The sequence below is a fragment of the Suncus etruscus genome, chromosome 13 (genome assembly GCF_024139225.1).
Source record: "Suncus etruscus isolate mSunEtr1 chromosome 13, mSunEtr1.pri.cur, whole genome shotgun sequence".
Classification (NCBI taxonomy): Eukaryota; Metazoa; Chordata; class Mammalia; order Eulipotyphla; family Soricidae; genus Suncus; species Suncus etruscus.
This window is the reverse complement of record NC_064860.1, coordinates 28,110,554-28,134,796: the sequence shown is the minus strand read 5'-3', so window position 1 is coordinate 28,134,796 and position 24,243 is coordinate 28,110,554. Positions and strand designations below refer to the sequence as shown.

The 24,243-nt window shown below is 37.1% G+C and overlaps 2 protein-coding genes and 1 non-coding gene across 3 annotated transcripts in view; all 3 read right to left on the bottom strand.

Annotated features, from left to right (window-relative positions):
• Window positions 1-14,865, bottom strand: part of LOC126026167 (protein mono-ADP-ribosyltransferase PARP14-like) — a 62,253-nt gene extending 47,388 nt beyond the window's left edge. Inside the window, exons 1-5 of the mRNA XM_049785866.1 lie at window positions 14,674-14,865; window positions 9,912-10,039; window positions 9,098-9,137; window positions 6,716-6,952; window positions 1,403-1,639 (exon numbers count right to left, since the gene is read on the bottom strand). Coding sequence (XP_049641823.1) covers window positions 1,403-1,639; window positions 6,716-6,952; window positions 9,098-9,137; window positions 9,912-10,039; window positions 14,674-14,860 — 829 coding nt within the window. The 5' untranslated portion in view covers window positions 14,861-14,865. The remainder of the gene's footprint in view (window positions 1-1,402; window positions 1,640-6,715; window positions 6,953-9,097; window positions 9,138-9,911; window positions 10,040-14,673) is intronic.
• The window catches only part of FAM162A (family with sequence similarity 162 member A), a 497,431-nt gene that overhangs the window by 183,741 nt on the left and 289,447 nt on the right, over window positions 1-24,243 (bottom strand). The window lies entirely within an intron of this gene.
• Window positions 3,892-3,998, bottom strand: LOC126026719 (U6 spliceosomal RNA). Its single transcript, XR_007501941.1, has one exon. It is a non-coding gene; the product is annotated as a U6 spliceosomal RNA (small nuclear RNA).

The following is a 24,243-nucleotide window of genomic DNA, read 5'->3' as shown; positions in this document are numbered from 1 at the left end:
AAAAGAATCCTTATTTAAATAATTTTCATCAGTCATTGGACCTAGAAAATTTAGACATTCTAGGAACAAACTGACTTGTCTCATACTGTTCAACTGTTTGAAGATATTTATACCCCAAAATTTTGAGATGTTAATTTATAAGCTAGAGAATTTTATATTGCTCTATCCCAGGTGTAGAATGTTGAAGACATAAAAAAATAAAAACCCCAACAGTCCTCTCTGTCCTCTTGCCCAAGAGCATAAAGTCTTTTAGACTATTTAATACCTCATTTTACCCACCTTTCCCAAATCAGAAATGTGAAAAGAGCTCTTCTTTTAAAAATAAAAGTATGCAGGAAATAATTCATCCTAACTGAGAAACATACCACATAGATCCTGGTTCATGCAACTGTTCCTTCTTTCCTTAAGTACTCAGTTCCTTTAATCACAACCGCTCAGTCTTTAGCTCTGGCCATCAGTACAATCTCCAATCTCACTTTGCACATCAGTAACATTATTTGAAGAGTGAGTTGAGGGTATCTACACTCAATGGTGTTTAGGTCTTACAACTTATTCTATGCTCAGGGATTACTCCTGACAAGGAGTTTTATGGGGTGTTGGGGATTGAACCAGAGTCATTCACACACAAGGCAAGTGTGCCCTACACATTATACTTTTTTTCAGTACTTTATTACACTATAAGTAAAAGTACACTATATATATACATATATATATATATATATACACACTATACTTTTTTTTTCAGAACTTTAGGCTTACTTTACACATTAGGGAAGAGATAATGACTCTCTACAAAATCCTTAGGTATATTTTCTTCAGATTCAATGGGACATAATTTGAAAGTAGATGTTGTAAGAACAATTTTATTATGCATTAGATAAAATCACTCTTGGTTTCTGAATGATGACAATGACATGTGAAGGAGGAAGTAATGTTACTTCTCAGGAACTACGTGTAGTTCTGAGTATTTCACTACTAACCTTGTTGAATGAGAATGTCTGCCAATCATACTCCTAAATAACAGATAATCTTTTTTTAAAAAATTAATTATGTGAATGACTCTAAGAATTATGTATTTTTAAATCCATCTCAGCTAATGACTCTAAGTCTTTTCATAGCATCAAAATTTGATATTTTGGGCACATTTCGTCTTAGTATTTAAAGAAAGTTATTTTGAAATTTAAAAAGCCAACCCACCTAGCAAAAACTTGCGAGTGCATTGAACAGATGAATAATAGACTAATTAAGCATCATTGTTTATATAAATAGGATTACTTGTGGTATTTCCAATACAGACATGAATAAAAATAAAATATAGAATTTACTGATAACTAATAAGATCAACTAAAATGGTTTAGCTTACTCCAGGTAATGTTTTAAAAGTTCAGCCTAAAGATATTACCTTTTCTATCAAAGAATTCAACTAGAGCTGAACTATCTTTAGGAAAACATTTAACTCTGGCAACTCTTCCCCCTCCATTCTGAGGATTTTCAAATAAATCTTTTAAATTCTTCTCATCCACACCAGGTGGCACGTTTTCAACCTTGATTGTTTTTGTAACTTCCAGAAGTCGTGGAGAAAGCTGAAGGTTTTTCACTATACAGTTCTGGATACAGTCACCAATAAATTTTATGATATCTATAAAAAATTAAATGAAGAAAGAGTCATATTATGAGTGCATCTTTATAATCTATTGAAGTAACTAAATTTTAACTGAAATATAGTAAGAGCTAAGCACTTGAATGTTATTATTATATTATATACAAATTATAATATTGACATTTATTTTATTAGAAATTAATATACATTAACAGCTTTTACTAATACACTAAATACCAAAGTAATAATTCATTTAATTAAAAATTATAATAGCAGCTTATTATATTGATTTAAAATATAATTTCTAAAATAATAAAAATTATTTTTTTACATTTTTGAACATCCTTCTTTTTTTTGACTTTTGGGCCTCAGTCAGTGGTATTCAAGTATTACTCCTGGCCCTATACTCAGAAATCACTACTGGTAGACTCAGGAGACCATCTGGGATACCAGGGGTTAAAGCAGGGTTGACTGCACACAATGCAAATGCCTTATCTGTTGTGTTATCACTCCAGCTCTAGGCAAAGCCTTCTTAAATAGAAGAGCTAATAGAAGTTTGCTGAATTCTCACTGTCTCTAATGAATAAATTGTTTTAGTTAATGTATATGGTGGGGTGTGGAAGTGTGCATGTCAGGTTCTCTAGTGTGATGTGATATCTCAATTGTTTTGATTTGCATTTTATTGATGATTAATGATGTAGAGCATTTTTTCATATGCCCTTTGCTCATTTGCATTTCCTGAGGAAGTTTATGTTCATCTCTTCATCATTTTTTGATGGTTTTGAATTTTTTATATTTGTAAAGTTCTACAGTGTTTTGTATATCTTTAATAACAATACTTTATCAGATAAATGATAAGCAAATAGTTTTCATAATCTATGGGTTATGTTTATATTCTGGTCCTCTTTTACTTTAAGGTAAAGAAATTTCTTAACTTAATGTAGTCCCTTTAATGTAAGTTTGTTTCCAATTGCTTTACCAACGGTGTTTCATTCATAAAGCTGCCTCTAGCTTCAATGTCCTGGAGATTTCTGCCTATGTTTTCCTCTAAGTTTCTATAGATTCTTATATAATATCTTGATATTTAATACATTTTTATTTGCCTTCTGTGCATAGCTTTGAAAGGGGTCTGAGTTCAGCTTGTTATTTTTTGCATGTGATTGACCAGTTTTTCCAATACTACCTGTTGAAGAACTTTTTCCTCTTTATATTTTTTACTCCTTTATTGAAGATTAACTGCCTGTATGTTTGAGGTTTTGTCTCTGGATTTTCATTCTATTCCACTAATCTGAGGGTCTGTCCTTATTCAAGAACCATATTGGTTTAATTGCCATTACCTTAGATTATAGATTGTGGGGGCCGGAGAGATAGCATGGAGATAGGGCATTCGCCTTGCATGCAGAAGGATGGTTAAAATCATGGCATCTCATATGGTCCCCTGAGCCTGCCAAGAGCAATTTCTGAGTGTAGAGCCAGGAGTAACTCCTGACCACTGCTGGGTGTGACCCAAAAACCAAAACCAAAAAAAAAATAAAAAGATTATAGATTGAAACTGGGGAAAGCAATACCTCCCATCTTTTTTTCCCTGAAGATTGCATTAGTTCTTTGGGGTGGTGGGTTATTGTTTCATATAAATTTCAGGAGTATTTGTTCTTTTCCTTTGAAAAATGTCATCCTCATAGGGACTATATTGAATATTTTATCCCTTTGAGAATATTATCATTTTAATGATGTTAATCCTCCCAAACTATAAGCAGAAGATTTTTTCCATTACGTTATGTCATTTTATTTTAAAGTGTTTGATAATTTTCTCTGTACAGCTCTTTCACCTATTTTGCTAAGGTGACTCCTAGGTATTTAACTCACAATTTTGAAAGGATCTTTTCTTCATTTGTTTCTCTTCCATTTCATTATTTATGCATAGAAAAGCTATAAACTTTTTCATGTTGATTTTGTAGCCTGCCACTTCACTATACAAGTTTATTGTTTCTAGATGCTTTTTTTTGGTAGAGTCTTTAGGGTTTTCCAAATATAATCATGTCATTAACAAATAGTGAAAGCTTGACTTTTTCTTTTCCTATCTGGACTCTTAGTATCTTTTTCTTACCTAGTTATTATATAAAGCAAATATAGTATACAATAAATACTATATTTAATGAATGTGGTGACAGTGAGCAGCCTTGTCTTGTGCCTGATCTTAAAAAGTTTTTCTCCAATTTATTATCCCAGTCTTATTCCATATTGAAACCTTAACCCAACTATCTCTTCTAAATTCTTTTATTTCTTTTTCTTATTTTATGGAATGCTTCACGAATTTGTGTGTCATCCTTGCGCAGGGGCCATGCTAATCTTTTCTGTATCGTTCCAATTTTAATATGTGTGCTGCCAAAGCGAGCACTCTAAATTCTTTTAAATTAATAAGTACTGATGGAGGTTCCAAGAAGTTTCAGCACAGACTTTGTTTGAATGTGGATACAGAAGATGAATAGAACACACTCTTGCAAATTCACTATCTTGGGGAAGAAAGTCTGGAAAGTAAACAAATTTCCTGTTGTCTGACTGAGGTGAGAAGGCTAGAATCACCCTTGTCTGGTGTTGGATATGAAGAAATCCAAGAAACAAATAAGTTTAGTTAGAGACTTAATAGTACGAGGAGATGGATGGAAAAAATGGCGATCTAAGTGTTTCTAAATTACTGGAAAGCTAGCACCCACAGGGAAGGCATTGTAGTAGGTGATGTTCTGTATTCACTCTTTTGTCCTGTTACCTCTCCAGGAGGATGATAATCCACATTGCATTAAGTTCCTCTACCTTCATACCTCCCTTTTGGAAATGTGAAGACCCCATAGGCTTGATTAAATAAGTATTTGCCTATTATTCGCTCTTCATTCTCTGCTGATTGCCCCTGAACAATAAATATTGTATGTGGAGGACAGTCAGGGCTCTCAGTCCTTGAGGCTGGTAGCCCCCTGGCCCTATGTTTCTTTTATCTCTTTGTCTTGTTTTCTTAATCCACGTAGAGTCCCTGTTTCAAGCCCATTCCCCCATTCACCTGGGGCTGGTCCCCACAGTCTGGGAATTAGATGAGGATGCCCAGAGACCTGAGATTCTAAGAATAAGGACACATTTACATATAGCTCAAAGGAAAAAAAAAACATTTCTGACAGAGCAAACATCATTGACATGAAACAGGGAAGTGTATTGCTGATATGTTTTTGCTGTCAGAGAATAAACATCACAGAAGAGAACAGGCAAAACCAAATGATTTGCTGGAGCTTTTTTATTTCTTACTGCTACAACCCACTATTCACAACTAAAGAGGCAGCTTTTCCTTTTATTTAAATTTAAAAACCCTGAAGGTGCCCAGGGTTTATTCCTGGCTCTTTGCTCAGGGGTCACTACTGATAGGGCTTTGGGGGATCATTTGCAGTGCCAGGAATCAAAACTTGGATTTATTGTTTGCAAATTCCCTTCCTACTGTTTTGTTTCTCTTGCTTTGGCAGTTTCTCCTCTTTCACCTTCATTGTTCATATCCATATGAGCTTCTCAGGCACAGAAATCATGAACTATTCATTGCTGTACTTATAGTACTTCACAGCACCTCATAGTAACCAGCACATAGGATTTTTCCCAATATTTTTGATCAATGAACAAAACCCCAAACATTCAGTTTTTTTATAGGCTAGTCTTCATAATAAATACACATTTTAAATAAGAATATATCCCAGTTTTGAGACTTTATCATGTCTCACATAGTTTACAAAGAGTTTTCAAACAATATCTTATTTAATATTCATAGCACGTGGGTTATGTAGGTATTGATAGCCTCATTATATAGATAAAGAAGCAAAATAGAGGGTCGAAGCTAAACATTGCAGAAAACTTTGTCTCTTAATAATTCCACTGACAACACTCCTAAAATCAGAGCCTGGAACATAAAAGATCCCTGTCTCTCTGAAGAGGATTCTTAAAATCTTATAAATTGTCCACAGACTCCCATAATGATTTAAAGGGTATTCGTTCTCAACGTACCATTTTCTTACTCATCCTTACATGTAGGATATGAGCCTAGAATTAAGATTATCTATGGAAAAAGAAAGTGATCATTGAAGCCTCATCCCTTCTTTCTTCCTAGGTAACTTGACCTTACCTGCAAGACCCCGCCCATTCCTGGGAGGAGTCTTGGAAAAGGTAGATAAGGCCTTTGACCCAGTGGATTAGCTCTCTCTGCGTTTTTGGTCTTTGGTCAGCATGGAGGTCAAAGGGAAGATGGCTGAAAGGAGTTAAGATGCAGGGCTAGCTAAGAATGGCTGTGCTTGAAAGGTTATGATATAGGCCACACACATGTGGTGAATAGGGCATGAATAAAGCTGATGCTTCCTGATGCCTGTCTCTGGATGAGTGATTCTGCCGTTCACCTAAACCTGGGACCCACCAGCTGAATGGGGGTTGCGAAGCCACGTGGCCTGGGATGGCAGGGAAAAATCCCATCCATCCATCTCCATCTTTAATTATTTAATGCTACAATCATAAATTGTGGATGTGGATTTCCTGGGTTCAAATCCAGTTCTTCTATTTATTAGCCTCCACATGCCTCTGGCTACTCTACTGTAAAACGGAGGAGAGGAGATAGCAGTAATAACACTCAAATTATAAATGTGGTGCAAGACTCATAGCAAACACTATATGAGTCTTTTTATTGCTTTTATTGCTGTCCAATGAGTTTACTTTAATAGCACCGATTAGTATAATTTCCCTCCGAGATATATAGTACATGTGTAAATGATGGCACCTCAGAAAGAATTAAGTATTAGACTTTATACTTCTGTTTGAATCTCTCTTTTTCTTTCTCTCTCTCTCTCTCTCTCTCAAGCACACATAAACACAATATTCTTACAGAACTTGTTTAATAAAGTTCAATCAACACAGTAGAATTTGGTTCCAATTTGAAATTGCTCCATTATCACTATTAAAAAGCAACTAAGTTATCTTGAAGTTTTCCTTTATAAGGCACTAAATGTGTCTAATTTTCAGAGACATTAAATGAGCTGAATGTCCAAAATTCAAAGGTGTGGTACAAAGAGAACTTTCAAATGAAGTGTCACTTGATCTTACCTAAATGTTTTCGAAAGGTCACCATAGCAATGTTAAGATCTTGTATTATGTCCACTTGAAAGTCATCACTGGACAGGCCACTTACATTTTCCACTAACAAGGTCAACATAATATCATTCACATTGTTCTTGAGGTTTTCAAATACAACCAAGGAAGAGAGAGGTTCTTTTGAGGTGTCTTTAGTATTTTCTGATCTTCTACTGACAGAGCAGATTATATTTGATTCTTCTGATACATCTGATTTATGGGCACAGAAAAGTTAAAGTGTTATGTTTACCTACCACAGTCTTAGAAACGTAAATTCTCATAATACATTGTACTTTCTTCCTTTCAACCTCATGGATAACTCAAAGGAAACCAGATCTGAGAAGTATTTTCTATCTAATTTACTTAAAAACAAAGTGAAATATTTATTATTATTAAGTTCAACTTCATTCCACCTTTCTCTGCCATATCACTCTGAGAAAACTGCCTTATCATTTACAGTACTTGAACTTTTTTTGTAGAACCATATCATTGATTTTTAGCTCAGCTTCTGAACAAGGCACATCTTTTACAGTTAATAACTCTATAACTGTTTGTTGAATTAGATATTTTCTGCTAGAATTACTGGATAATAAAGATCATATTAAAGATCAATAAAGAAATATTGCATATTAATCATATGCAAACAGCATTTCACTGATCTTGGTCATGTTTTTGCTTCAGTATATTGCAATAGTCAGTGTCCACCTACAGACTTAGTCCAATTTAATTTGCCCAAACAGGATGATTTCACTAGCCTCTGTTAACTTGATTATACATTTTAAACTTCATATTCTAAGTTTTAGTCCTGCCATGTACATTCGGTCACTTCTGAAAAATCTCCACACCATTCTAACTAATTATAAGACTTCTAGCGTTAGAGAAAATTCAGAATTCTTTGTAGGACAACCTTCAACATTGGACTTCCTCCTCCAACTCTGAGAGGGACCTTCCAAAGAGACTTTATTGAGACCATCCAACTTCATAGGTAGTTACTCTTATCAGAGTTTGGATAATTATTTAGACCTATTTACTAACTAATTTGTTAATAAGTGGGTCTGAAATCTCAAGAAAAATATAAGGCCACTGATGTATTGGAGTTGAATTACTGTTGTTGTGAATACAATGGACTTTTAAGGAAATCTGAAATAGGTCTATTTAGGTTAGTCAGAACTAGGGATAAACCCTGGGAAATTATAAGAAACCCATCCTCGATTAAATTCTAGAAGTAGGAAAGGGTTCAGCTATAAAAGTGAAAATACAAAAATTTTTGAGTCTAAACTTTAGCTTGATATTATGCACATAAAGCATTTTTTAAAAATAATAAATATTAGGGGTGGGGTAGTCACAGTAAGCATAGAGAATTTGATAATGTAGTTTCATTTGTTTTGTTTTTGTTTTGAGAGTACATTTTGCTGTGCTCAGGGCTTACTCTTGACTTTTATTTCTGGAATCACTCCTGGCAGACCCAGAGAATCACAAGGAGTATTGAGGATAGAACCATGGTTGGCCAGGTATAAGGCAAACAAACGCCTTACCCATAAGAGTTATAGCTCTGACCCCTACAGTCTCATATTTGAAGAATAAAAAGATAAGATTTCCTTTACAGAGATAACTTACTTTATAGGGCTCATGAGATTTGAAAAAAGTTTGCATACTTTATTCTATACTTTGGTACATATTCATGATAGGTAGAGACCATATATTTAACTATAAAGTCTTTTTTTTTCTGAGGAAAGACAATTGTCATTCTTATACCATTTTTTTTTCAAAAAGAGAAACAAAACATGTTTAGCAAAAGTCTAAACATATCCTCAATTTCCATTTTGAAGGATAACATTTATACATTTTTAAGAATTCCATTTGTAAGATGAATATATGCTTTACTTTTTCTGCCTCACACTTCTAGGACTTTTTCTCATCATTATAACAGCAAGCTTAGCTCCAATGGAAAGCATCTTCCACACCACTTGCTAAGAAACCTCTTAATTCCAAAGAATACCAACTGTTCCATGTCTTTGTTTCTTTTTGGTCATTTGATCTGTATCGTAAAGATTGGTTCAGTTCAGTTAAGTTCAGAAATGTGTTATTTTGTCCTAAACTGCAAATCCAGAAATAACATTACCTTCCTTCTGCAATACTAATCCCTTCCTTCTGCACTGAACCTCACAAGCTCCAGCAGCAACCCCAGGGTTCATATTCTGCAAGGCTTTCTGTGTGTAAATAGTACAGCTCTTCAACAAGGGCTTCTGCATTAGATTTCTGCAACCTAAATAAACCTTGTGTATAGGAAGAGGGGGGTGACCTAACAGTGGCATCATGAATAAAAGTAAAACTCACTGCTGAAGGAGACCTTACCTGGTTGTTTGACGTTGTCTTTAGACTTGGATTCCTGAAACTCAACAACAATATAGCAATATTAAATTACTAATAATATCTTTTCATGAAGTAAATATTCCTAGTAGAAGTTTGGAATTTAGTGGCTTTAGATATGTAATAAAATGTTCTGGCAATGATGCTGATGATTTTACCATCAGTCATACCTGGACTATCTACTCACTGATCTCAAAGTCAGTGGTACAAATGAATTACAGAAATCTCAATGAACCCAACAGTAATTGGATTATTGATTAAGATCTAAATCAGAAAAACAGCTGATATCACAGCCTTACCCTATATGACATTGTTTATAATTAATAACTATCAAATTTGTGTTTTACCTTGAAGTTTTCTGTTTTAATATTCACACTAACCAAATAATTCAATGAAACATACTATTACCATGCCATTTTACAATTTAAGAGATACTTAAAAGTATACACACTACTTACAAGTAGTGTGAATAACTACCCTCTCTGATGATATTAAAAAATACAATTCTAGATTATAAAGCAACCAGATAAGATACTATGTTTTACATCTCAGATAAGCATTATTGTACATTGAACTTGATTTTTCTAAAATGGTCTAACATTAAAAAAAATAGTTATTCCACATTCATTATTACAATTACCCTAGCAAAACCTTTCCTTCCTCCACAATTGTTAGCTGCATTTATTATTCCAGGTTGATGATACTTCTCATTCCACTCTATTTTTTCTCATCAAGTTATATCCCAAATGCTTTGGTATAACCCCCTGGGTTTTTTTTTTTTGTTTGTTTGCTTGTTTACCTTTGCAGTACTTGATCTCCCATAATGAGCTTCATCTGTTGCTGGAGGTAACTTGAGAGTTAGCTTGAATGGTCCATTTCCTGGCCATGCCAACTCATGGTTTTCTTTTTCTAGAACTTTCTGCCGAACTGAAACAAGAAAAAAACCCACGTACAAGTGGGTAAATAAATTGTGATTTACATACATAATGGAATACTACTTGCTACTAGGATAAAAGAAAGGATAAAATTCTAACAGTTTGAGGCAACTTGGATGGCATTAGAGAGTGTCAAAATAAATAAAGAAAATCAGAAATAAAGAGACAAATACATTCTGATCTTGCTCATATGTGGAGGTTAAAGATACAAAGAAAGGGATTAGAAAGTGTAAAGTAAGTGACTTTCATGTCTGAGGCCCCTAGTTTGATTCCCAGATTATAGCTGGGTTCCCTGATAACACTGGAACATTTTGAGTATAGAATGGTCATGGGTTCAGAGCATCACTAAGTTTGGTCATCTCTATTTTTTTTTAATATGGAATTCTATACTGCTACAAAGAATAATGCTATCATGCATTTTACTGCAAGGTAGATGGAAGTGGAAAATATCATGCTAAATTAAGTAAGCCAGAAGAACAATACAGGATGATATAATTTATATGTGGTATTTAAAATAACTGCATGAGGGAATGAAATGGTTTAAATGGGATTTGTCTAGAACATTTGTCCCCAGAGAATAGTGAGGAAAAGGACTATCTTGGATGCTAGGAATATAATCCTGGTGGTTTGATGCAAGGCAAGTAATCTATTGGCTGTATTATTTCTTCAACCCTACATAGAGTATTCTTACACAGCTGTACTGATGAGGCCATGATGTGGGTAAGACTCTTTCATCAGGAAGGGTTTGAGTAGCTTCACCTCAACAATTCATGAAGTGGTGAAGGAATTGCATAAAAGAATCTCTGTGGGCCGGGCGGTGGCGCTAGAGGTAAGGTGCCTGCCTTGCCTGCGCTAGCCTTGGACAGACCGTGGTTCAATCCCCCGGTTTCCCATATGGTCCCCCAAGCCAGGAGCAACTTCTGAGCACATAGCCAGCAGTAACCCCTGAGCGTTACCGGGTGTGGCCCCCCCCAAAAAAAAAGAATCTCTGTGAAAACTCATGCAATGGCTCAAAAAGAGCAAAAGAAGGACCAGATTTTAATTTCTCTTTCTGTGAGAAGGGTAGACACCTCAGGATCTTCTAAACCATATTACTGAAGATGACTGGGGTTATCCCTGAAGCCAGAGAATATGGAATGCTTTTTAGACAATGTTGCCTGCAGTCATGTGCCACATTTTTTCTTTGATTCCCAATTATCCTTTAGTTTTATTCAGGATTCAGAATGAATGTATTTGTTATGGGATTGTATGCATTATAAATGGTCACCACTGCTTCAAAAAATTAGATAGTAGAAATATTAGACGTTACCCTAATAGAGCTGAACATTTTATGTCAGCCCTCTTACCTGTGTGTTTAGTCTCCTCTATATTAACAATCACATTCTATTTTATCTAAAAAGTCAATACTCCAAGGAGACTGATAGGAATCAGGAGACAAATTATGGCCATAAAGGATGCTAAGTGAATGAGCATACAGCAGGACTTAAACTCTTATGTCACTTTATACTGTTTTCCAGATATTCAGTAACACACACACATGTACAAAAATATCCCAGTGGACTCATTCTCACTGTATTACCTAGCTAGAAAAATTGATATTCCAATTTGGGCCACACCTGACAAGCTGCTTCTGTGCTGTGGAGAATGGAGGGTGTCCAGCAGGAAATGCTAGAACAGAATGACACTGGGACTTTTATGCTGATATATGATTTTTGATATTGGATAATAATTCCTTTTAATTTCATTCAGGCTCACCAACAGACAACTGGGTCACTTCCATTTTGGAGCATATAGGTGCATATTGCCATCCCTGCCCCATGACTTTTGAGGTTCTAGGACAAGAGCAAGCACTGAAATAAATCAGATGCAGGGGCTCTGTGTGCCTAAGAGGGACAGTGGGAGCCCTACAGGAACAGAAGTGCCCCAAGGACTGGATGTGGGCTAATGCTAAAAGTTGAAAGATGACAGCACAGCTGTCTATCTGGACTTCCTTGGTAGTTGGTAATATCAGTCCAAAGAAAAATATGTTCTATTTGTTTTGAGTTCCAGAGATTGAACCAAGAACTTAAAATATAGCATACATGTGACTCATTCTGTCCACTGTTTCACACCCTGTGCCCTGACTTTGCCTCTAAAAGTCTCTGAGCCAAGTAGAGCTCTCATCCTTTACTCCGTCCTCCACTCTTATCTGGACATCACTTCCCTGTTTCAGTTTCGTTTCCCCAATTAGTCCTGCCTAGAACATTCCACTGTACTCATGGCCCTGTAAGCCTTCTTGCGACTCCTCTGACTAAAATGATTCTTAAAATACATGACAGGAAATTGGGATCAGAGGTTTTTCACGTGCCTGATCATGAAATATCATCAGAAAAATCCACAAGAAATCTACTATCTCAAGTGGATTACTAACTGGTGCTTGAGAAAACTCACAAGACTAGAAAGCAGTTCAGGGGTAAGGCACTTGACTTGCACATAGATAACCCTGATTCAATTCCTGACACCATTTATGGTCTCCAGAGCACTATCAGGAGTTATCACTATGCACAGACATTAGTAAACCCTAAATACTGCCATGTGTGGCTTCTATAAACTTAACAAAACAATAAAAAAGAGAAAGAATGGTACACAAATATTTTTCTTTCACCATGGCTTACACTGTTCAAGATGTCACTTGTCTCCCCACAGAATATAAAATGGCCTCTTAAGAGTCTAATGGTCACTGTCTCTGCTAGCAGAAATCATTGTTAGTTTTTCCCCCCAAGCACATTCATTGCCCTAAAATGTAATTGAACTTGTCTCTCTACTGCCAAAGTATGTGAGCAGACATTAGAAACTACATCTTAAAAGGGCTTGAGTAATAATACAGTGGGGTCAGATGTTTGTCTTGCATGCTGTTGACCCAGGCTTGATGTTCAGCATCCTACATGGTCCCCTGAACCTACTAGGAGTAATTCCTTAGTACATAACCAGGAATAAGACCTGATGTGTTTCCTCCCACCAAACAAACAGACAAATAAACAGACAAAAAATCTGGCACTGCCATACTTGTCCCCAAAACTAAAACAAGAAACAAACCCTCCATCTTATTGTCCACTGGTTGTCCAGATCTTCCTCTCACTCCTTGCTCTGCTTTTCCCCTAATGCTAAAAATGTTTGTATAAAGTGTGTCTTTTAAGTTAGGAGCTAAACACAATTGAGAAGCAGCAAGCAAACAATATTGTTTTTTGACACCATACAGACCACAGAAGCATTACTTTGAGTTTTAGAAAGATGAGGGTGGCATATTTCTCTGATATCAGGAAGCTCAGGACCTTTTTCATTTCTCCATTTCCCAGTCTCCCTTCTTGCTTTTTACTTTACTTAGCTTTTCTGTTTTTTATTTTTTTATTTTCATTTTTTTCCTTCTTCCTCCTTCAACCCTTTATAAAGCCCAAGAATAAGACGTTCAAGGACTGGAACATGAACACATTTTTTTTTATTCACACCGAAGTCTCACTCAGAGAGTCACTCCCTGATTTTCTAAGTCAGCTGAGCCTGTGGTTTATTGGTAGGTATTGAGGAGCCCATGAAGCTCAGACCCCTTTCTGTGTTCCCCTGGTTTCTAGGCATCTCATGGGACCCAACCTGAAATTTCCTTAGACAACACCACCCTCCCCTTGCTACATTTGAGGTTGCTGGGTGGAGCGGTATATGGTGGGATCAGACTTGCTTTGGTACTTTCAAGGCTTGAGTTCTAATCACTATCTTATCTCCCATTAATTCTTGTCTATTAGAAATTGACCTTTAAGATGTCAACAAACCACCATGATTACAAACATGTTTGTAGTTGGGTTTCAGTTATAAAAAAAAAAAAAAGAACACCTACTGATTCTGCACTCTGAGAAAACTACAGGCAGTCTCAGGGGGCCTACCCTGCTGGGGATCAAACGTGGGTGGGTTGCAGTGAAAACCAAGCTTCTTATCCACTGTTCCTTTGGAGACGTTGGTGCTGGGTCCTAGTTGTTTTTTTTTTTTTTTTTCCTCCAGCCTCCTGGCCTTGTTCCAGGGGAAAGCCAAAAAGGCAAGTGACAGCAAAGTGGCCTGACTTGAGCCCTTCAAGGGCCTTGTGCCTTCCACCCCCACACTATTCTAGCAATGCCTTCAGTCTCCAGACTAGATCCCCAGGTCCTATCCATTAGTGATCACATTATTTATGATTTCCCAGGAAACTGCTTCTCCTTAAGATTCCCACAAACCGCTCCAGTTCTAGAATTTCTGTTTTAATAAGAAGTCGAAAATAGCAATAAAACTGCAACCCTAAAAACAAAAAAAAAAAACAAAAACAAACAAACAAACAAAAAAAACAGCAACCCTGCTTGGAAACCCATCCCATGCGGGACTCACCCGGTTACTTGGCAACAGTCCCCCCACCAACTAAAAGTGAAACTCACTTTCTGAGAATTTCTGAGAATTTGTAGTTGTTTGTTGCGCAGCAGACAAGGTGCAGGGGACCCACAGCACCCACTTGCTGCAGCTGGGTAGATTCCACGGCCCCCTACCTGCAAGCTCCCCAGCGCCCCCCCCCCCCCGGGTCCCTCCTTGCCCGCCACTCACCCCTCCACCCTCCCGCTGCCTCCCGGGCCTCACCGTCTTCAGGGGAGAACAACACCAGGAAGCGGGGCGGGGTCCCGGGCACAGGGCGCACCTCGCACTCCCCGCCGCCGGATTTCTTGGAGCTCTGGAAGTACATCTGCAACTTAGTGCTCAAGTTCTTCGGGGGGTCGGGGCCCCAGGACCCCTCGACCAGCAGCGGGAAGGAGAGAGGCGCAGCCATCCTCAGCTCTGCTCCGCAGACAGAAACTTCAAGGTCCAGCCTTACTATATGTAGCCTTTGTGTCAATGATTTCTTTCCATTTCCTTTAGGGATAAACTCCTCCCTCTACCTATGTAGGGGGTTGGACTTAACACCTGCTAGGATGCCCAGTAGTTCCTCAACTTCAAGGCTGGCTAGCGTTGCTTCAGGAGCCTCAATTTCTGCCCCCTTGATGGAGAGTTCCTAAACTTAGGCACCTTCAGGCTCACTTGAGCCGGAGCAGCTCAGACAGCAACACAAAGCCATCTTCATTTCTCAGGCAGGCTGGTATTTCCCTAGCAAATTAAATGGTTAGATAAAGAGGAAGCCTCAGTCTCTCTTTCCCACTGCTTTTTACAGCTCATTCTAGTCCACTTAAGTCTATTAGACATTCCTGAAATTTCCTGGGCCCTTTCTGAGTAATTTACACTTTCCAAGACCATAAATTTTGCCCCAAGTCTTGACCTCACAGGAAAGCAAGAGACAATGGACAATACCCAAGGAGATCGTAGAATAAAATCCAAAAACACCATCCTACATACATGCATGGTGTTAGTCTTAACACAGATGGGTCCTAAATTAACAAGACCTCTCTGGGAAACAAATGGAAATCCTCTCATACTTTGTTTGATAAGTAACAAAAGAGCCATGTTTCCTTAAAAAAAAAATCCACAAAATGAGCCATATTTAACTTATGGGGAGTTTCTTTCTCTTCTATATACTTTCAATAAACTTCTATTTTCTAACCCTGAACCCTTTATTATGAAATATTTTCACTCTGGAAGATATGGAAGAACCTGGGAACTGGATGATCACAGAGACCTGGTCGCCACTCCTGCATCCCTATCAAAGACTGTAGCCTGATTGAAGGCAAAACCTATACACAGCCTCCTCTCTATCCCTTAGAAAAACAGGTATGGCTATACTTAAATCAGATGACACATTTTCCATGAAAAAAGATAAAACATAGAAACACACTTTGTAATTATGTAATAATTTAGAGCATGATACATAAGGAAAGTAAGATTTTTACTTGATATATATTGCTAATAGTGTTAAACAGTTATTAATGAGACTGTTATTATCAGTGACATAGGAGATTTTAATGCACCACCTGTAATTAAGGATAGAGTCACTAAAAAAGAATAAGTAAGAAGGGGTCAGGAAGAGAGTTCAGCAGATAAGACCTTGTTCCCTGCTGACCCTGGTCCTTTTTTTTTTATTTAAACAACATTATTACATACATGATTGTGTTTGGGTTTCAGTCATGTAAAGAACACCACCCATCACCAGTGCAACGCTGACCCTGGTTCTAACCCATCACCACATATGGTTCTTCAGATCCCTCAGGAGCAGTCCCACAGCACAGAGCTGGAAGTAAGCCCTGAGCCTCATCAGGTGTGCCCCCTCCCAAATAAAATAAAATTATAGCTTTAAATGGAAAATAAAAAAAAAACACCAATAGACATTCATAGGACAAACAGTGAATCTACTGTTTTTCTAAGAGTATACAGAACTTTTTTCAAGGATAAACTATATGCCAGTTACAAAATAGGTATCAATAAACTTACAAAGACAAAAGTCACAAGAAATGCTTCAAAACACAACGCTATAAAATTAGAGCTCAGCCACAAAGACATAATTGAAACTGCTTCAAACATGCCAAGTGCAAACAATATTTTTCTCAGCAACCATTGAGTCTGTTAGCAAATTAAAGAAGAATTTAAAATATTTTTCCAAGTGGTTGCTCAGTGCAGGTGAGTAGAAAGACAAAAACTTTGGCTGTGGCATGGGGCCGGGCGGTGGCGCTGGAGGTAAGGTGCCTGCCTTGCCTGCGCTAGCCTAGGACGGACCGCGGTTCGATCCCCCGGCGTCCCATATGGTCCCCCAAGAAGCCAGGAGCAACTTCTGAGCGCATAGCCAGGAGTAACCCCTGAGCGTCAAATGGGTGTGGCCCAAAAACCAAAAAAAAAAAAAATTTAATAAAAAAAAAAACAAAAAAACTTTGGCTGTGGCAGCAGAAGAGAGAACTTCTGTTGTGATCAGAATGATTTCATAGGAAAGGTGAGACATCAGCAAACAGTCAAGGAGGTAGGAAAGAAACCAGAAGAAAATTATGAAGAAGAGTGTTTCAGATTCTGGACTTTGCTTCTCTGCTGTTGTGGCCTGGACTTTGTTCCTCCTGCCCATCATTCCCTGAAGGCACTTCTTCAGCTGTGAGCCGTCACACCTACAAAGGGTGATGTCAGAGGAATGCAGCTGCTCTGCTTCCCAGCCTTGCATATCTTCTAGTTAATGAACCCCACCATAACACTTAGAAAACATGACAATAAAGATGCAACAATGGAGAAACAATGCAGGCCAACCCCATGCATAGAGAATGAAGATGGCAGCTGTGATGACCTGAAAACTGCTAGCCACCTTGTTAGCCTCTCAGATAAGGAGTTTAGAGAGGAAATATGGAGAATGTTCATAAAATTAAAGAAAGCATAGATTGGGCCTGGAGAGATAGCACAGCGGCGTTTGCCTTGCAAGCAGCTGATCCAGGACCAAAGGTGATTGGTTCGAATCCCGGTGTCCCATATGGTCCCCTGTGCCTGCCAGGAGCTATTTCTGAGCAGACAGCCAGGAGTAACCCCTGAGCAACGCTGGGTGTGGCCCAAAAACCAAAAAAAAAAAAAAAAAAAAAAAAAAAAGAAAAGAAAGAAAGCATAGATTGAGTTGAAAGGGACACAAATAAAAATCAAGAGGATATGAAGATAGAAATCAGAAAACCCCAAACTGCAAGAACAGGTCTGAAAAACTCAGTAGACAAAATGAAAACCTCAATGGAAAGACTCTCAACAGGATAACAGCAGCTGAGGATTGAATCAGTGAGCTGGATCAGACAAGATGCATAACAACTCCATACTACAGGAAAGATTGGAAAAGAGCCTTAAATCAAATGATCAAACAATGAAAAAATTACTGTAAGACTATGAACAGATTAAAATAGAAGTCTTTGATAAACTCAACAGAAACAACTTAAGAAGCATTGGAGTCCCAAAGACCCAGGAAGAAAATCCCCAGGAAGAATCAATAGTCAAGGACATCATTGCAGAAAAACTCCCAGAACTAAAGGGTGCATACAACCAAATCCTGCATGCCAGAAGAGTAGCAGCTAAAAGAGACTTGAAGGAAAGAAAGCACCCAAGACACATCCTAGTCATAATGAAAATTCACAGAGATGGGGATAGAATACTGAAAGCAGCAAGATCAAAAAAATGAAAATTACATTAAAAGGAGCATCCTTAAGATTTACAGCAAACCTGTCACAAGAAAGCCTCAACGCCTGAAGGCAGTGGTGGGATATAGTAACAAAACTCAATTAAATGAATGCTTCAGATAAAATACTGCACCCAGCAGACTCAAAATTTCAGGTTTGAAAGTATACATAGCTTGATGAATAAACAACAGCTCAGAAACTTTAAAGACTCAAAACCAGTCTTAAAAGAAAAATTGAAAGATCTACTTTAAGACAAGACTGAACAACAGACACACCAAACCTCTATACAAAGATGACATTAAATTCCATGAAAATTATCTCTCTCAATGACAATGAAATAAATGCACCTGTTAAGAGACACAGAGTGGCTAACTGGATCAAAAAGCTGAATCCAAATTCTGCTGCTTACAGGAAACACACCTGAATAGTCAGAACAAACATAGACTCAAAATCAAAGGTTGGAGGACAATCACCCAAGCAAACAACTCCCTTAGCAAAGCTAAAGTGGGGAGCCAGAGGGATAGCATTTGCCTTGCATGCAGAAGGACAATGGTTCAAACCCAGGCATCCCATGTGATCCCCCAAGTCTACCAGGAGCGATTTCTGAGCATAGAGCCAGGAGTAACTCCTGAGTACAGCCAGGTGTGACCCAAAACAAAACAAAACAAAACAAAAAGCTGGAGTGGCCATATTAATATTAGATGACACAAACTTCACAAACTTTAGACACAGAAAAGTTATAAGGGACTAAGATGAACATTTTGTACTAATTAATGGATATGTACAACAGGAAGAAACACTCCTAAATATATGCACCCAAAGAGGGACTAGCAAAATATTTAATACAATTATTGGCAAATCTGAAAGAAAATATCAATAATAACACAATAATAGTGGGAGACCAAAAACACTGCCCTATCTGTCATCCATGATAGGTCAATCAGGCTGAAACCCAACAAAAATATACTAACTTTGAAAAGATAAATGGAAGAAATACACATTCTTCTCCAATGCACATGGATCATTTTCCAGGATAGACCACATGCTGGCCCATAAAAATATCTTCATAAAGTCAAGAGAATAGAAATTGTACAGACTACCTTCTCTGATAACAAGGCACTGAAATTAGATGTGCATTACAAAGGAGCACAGAAAAAAACTTTAACACCTGGAAATTAAACAGCTCACTACTGAACAGTGAATCAGAGATTAAATAAAAAATGAAAATATAACATTCCTGGATACAAATGAGAATGAAGACACAAATTATTAGGATTTATGAGACACAGCAAAAGTGGTACTAAGAGGAAATTTTATAATTTTGCAAGCACACATCAGAAAGGAAGAAGGGGCCTACATACAAAGCTTAATGACACAGCTTATAAAATTAGAAAATGATCAACAAAAGAAACCAAAAATAGGTAGGCAGAAGGAATAACAAAGCTTAGAGCAGAATCAATGAAGTGGAAACCCAAAAAACTATCTGAAAGATCAATGAAAGCAAAAGTTGATTCTTTGAAAAATAAACAAGATTGATAAACCACTAACAAAACTCACAAAGAAGAAAAAAAGAGAGAGAAACTTACTAAACAGGATTAGAAATGAAAAGGGGGAGATCACTACAAATACTACAGAGATTCAAAGGGTAATGAGAGACTACTTTGAGAAACTCTATGCCATGAAACATGAGAAACTGAAAGAAATAGATAAATTCTTGAAATCTTATAATCTTTAACGATTAAACCAGGATAATCTAGCATATCTCAGCAGACCTGTCACTACAGAGGAAATAAAAATGGTAAGCAAAAGACTTACCAAAAACAAAAGCCAGGCCCAGATGGATTCACTAAAGAATTCTTTTAAACCTTTCAAGAGGAAATGCTACCAATCCTTTTCAGGCTCTTTCAGGAAACTGAAGAATCAGAAACACTCCCAAATAGTTTTATGAAGCTAACATCACTCTAATACTAAAACCAGACAGAGATACTGAAAAAAAAAAAAGAAAAAGAAAAAGAAAAAGAAAAGAAAAAGAAAACTACAGACCATTCTCAACAAAATCCTGGCAAATAAGATCCACACCTCATCAAGAAGGTCATAGACCATGACCAAGTAGGTTTTATTTCAGAAATGTGGGATAGTTTAACATATGTAAATCAATCAACTCAAGATACCCTATCGATACAAAAGGAAATATAAGAACCACATGATCATATCAATAGATTCAGAGAAAGCATTCGATAATGTCCAATACCCATTCTTTTTTCTTGATATTTATCTTTAAAACTATATTTATTTGTAGGTAAGATACAAAAGTACACAAATGTTACTGCTAAATCAAGTACATAATTTTGGCAATAAGTCCTTATAAAAAGAATACAAAACAATATGAACAAAGGAATCGATCATTTGGGAAACATTGATATATTAGCTAATTTTTTTCACAGTAGTATTTTAGGTACATATTAACATTGAATCAGGGGAATACCCATCACCAAATTTGTCCTCCCCCCATCCCAGTTCCCCTTCTGCAACCCATATACCCCACCATCACCCCCAGGCTGCTAGCTTACTATTAGTGGTCATATATCTGTTTGATCCTGGTACCCTCCCTTGTTTCCCCCTATACTTAAGAGGCAGAGCTAGATAAATCGAGTTATGTGGTTTTGTTTGAATGAAAGAAAAGCAATAGAATGGGGTACAAAATAAGAAAAAGAAAGAAGTCAAATACTTTGAAAATGGGCGGAGACTTTCTAGAGGCTTTCAACCTCAGTTTGAGAGAGGATGTGAAAAAGGTAATTGAAACACCACAACAATACAGAAAGAAATATCAAATTAAATATCCAGTGAGCACTACAGCAATAAAGACAAGCACCACACAATAGTCTCGGTTCTGAAATCAAATCATGCCAGAATGCAGAAAGAAAGAGAAAGATAAGATAAAATAAAATAAAATTGGAGATATCAAATTCAATATCTACACCAAAATAAAGACGTCAAAAAAATCGATCAATCAATAAATAAATGTGTGGAAAGATGATTATTTTGTGTTTTTTTTTCTTTTTCCACCTGCATAGGCACATTAAGTAGTGGGAATATTATAGAGGGAATTCCCTTGGCCTAGGAGTTACAGGGTTTCTTCACCCCTGAAGTATACTGTCATGGGATTAACTGTAGACTCCTTGTATGATCATTTACTCTCCCCTCGGTGCTTTTGTGGTGTACAGAAGACTTCTGCTTCTTCTTGGATGGTAAAATCAGACCTCTGTATCTAGAGATCTTGGTGACTGTGCAGCTCAAGGAATGGAGCTTATGATGAAGTCTTTCTTTGACAACACCCATTCTTGATAAAAAAAAAAAAAAACAACAAACTCTCAGCAAGATGAAATAGAAGGACCTTTTCTCAATATAGTCAAGGCCATCTACCACAAACCAATGGTAAATATTATCCTCAAGGAAGAAAAACTAAAAACCTTTCCTTTAAAATCTGGTATAAGACAAGGCTGCCGAGAGAGATTTGGGACATTGGTGATGGGAATGTTAATCTGGTGATGGGTGGTGTTCTTTACATGACTGAAACACAAACACAATCATGTATGTAATCAAGGTGTTTAAAAAAAAAAGACAAGGCTGCCCTCTCTCACCACTCCTATTCAACATAGTGCTGGAAGTTCTTGCCATAGCAATTAGGCAAGAAATTATATCAAGGGAATCCAAATAGTAATGGAAGAAGTCAAGCTCTGTTTGCAGATAACATGATACTATATTTAGAAAACCCTAAAAACTCTACCAAAAAGCTTCCAGAAACAATAAATTCATATAGCAAAGTGATAGGCTACAAAATTAACATGAAAAAAATCAATGACCTTCTTATACACCAATAATGATAGAGAAGAAATAGACATTAAAAAAACAATCCTGGGACCAGAGCGGTGGCGCAGCCGTAAGGCTTTTGTCTTGCATGCAGCTGACCTGGGACAGACCGTGGTTTGATCACCCCTCATCCCATATGGTCCCCAAAGTCAGAGGTGATTTCTGAACGCATAGCCAAGAGTAACACCTGAGCATCAACAGGCATTGCCCCAAAACAAAAAACAAATAAATAAAAAATAAAAAAATAATTCCATTCACATTAGTGTCACACACACTCAAAAATCTTGGACTCAACTAAAGAGGTGAAGGACCTATACAAAGAAAGCTACAAATTCCTGCTTTAAGAAATAAGAGAGAACACAGGAAATGGAAACACATAAGCTGCTCATGGATTGGCAGGATTAACATAATTAAAATGGCAATATTCCCCAAAGCATTGTACATATTTAATACAATCCCTCTAAGATATTCATGACATTCTTCAAAGAAGTTGATCAAGCACTCCTGAAATTTATTTGGAACAATAAACACCCACGAATAGCTAGAGAAATCCTTGGGAAAAGGAATATGGGAGGCATCACTTTCCCCAACTTCAAATTGTATTACAAAGTAATAGTCATTAAAACAGCATCGTATTAGAATAAAGACAGATCCTCATATCAGTGGAATAGAAATGAGTATTCAGAGACTGTTACCCAGACATACAATCAATTAATCTATGATAAAGTGGCAAGAAATGCAAAATGGAACAAGGAAAGCCTCTTCAATAACTGGTGTTGGCACAACAGCCACTTGCAAAAAATGTGAACTCAGACCTCCATCTAATACTATGCACAAAGGTCAAATCCAAATGGATTAAAGACCTTGATATCAGACCCAAAACTATAAGTTATACAGAACATGCATAGGTAAAACTCCATTGAGACTAAAGGCATCTTCAAGAAAGAAATAGCACTCTTCAAACAAATGGAAGCAGAGATAACAGATGACACTATATTAAGCTGAGAAGCATCTGCACTTCAACAGAAATAGTGACTAGGATACAAAAGCCACCCACAGAATGGGAGAAACTATTCACCCAATACCATCAGATAAGGGGCTAATAGCTAAGATATACAAGATGCTGACAGAAATTAAGAAAAAAATCTAATCCCAACAAAAAACCGGGAGAAAAAATGAACAATTTCTCAAAGCAGAACTACAAATGGCCAAAGGTACATGAAAAAATGCTCCAGATCTTTAATTATCAGGGCAATGAAATCAAAACAACAATGAGGTGCCATTTCATGCCACAGAGACTGACACACATCATAAAGAACAAGAACAAGAAGAATCAGTGCTGGCGGGGATGTAGAGAGAAAGGAACTCTTATTCACTGCTCGTGGGAATGTCATCTAGTCCAGCCTTTATAGAAAACAATATGAAGATTCCTCAAAAAATTGGAAATTGAGCTTCCATAGGATCCAGCTATACTACTCCTAGGGATATATTCTAGGAATATACAAACACAATACAAATACAAATACAATACAATACAAAATATACAATACAATACAAAAATATTTTCTGCACATATATATTCATGGAAGCACTATTTACAAAAGCCAGAATCTAGAAGCAACCCAGAGGCCCGACACTAGATGAGTGACTAAAGAAACTGTGGTACATATATGCACTGGAATACTATGCAGTTGTCAGGAAAAATGAAGTCATGAAATTTTCCTATCCATGAATGGACAAGAAAATTATGGTGAATAAGTCAGGGGGAGAGAAATAGACACAGAATAGTCTCACTCATTCGTGAGATTCAAGAAAAATAAAAGACATTATTGTAGGGATGGGCTCAATAGCACAGCGGCAGGGCGTTTGCCTTGCATTGGTCAATCCAGGACAGACCTGGTGTCCTATATGGTCCTCCTAGCCAGAAGCAATTTCTGAGCACATGGTCAGGAGTAACTCTTGAGCAACATCAGATGTGTCCCCCCACCAAAGCCTTATTGTAATATTACCCAGACACAACAGAGATGAGGGCTGGAAGGACCAGCCCATGATATGAAGCTTACCACAAAGAATGGTGAGTTCAGTTAGAGAAATAACTACACTAACAACTATCATGTCAATGGTTTTGAGTGAGAGAAGTAGAATGCCTGTCTTATATACAGGCAGGAAGCAAGGGAGGAGGAAGATGGGGTGCACTGGTGGTGAGAATGTTGCACTAGTGAAGAGGGGT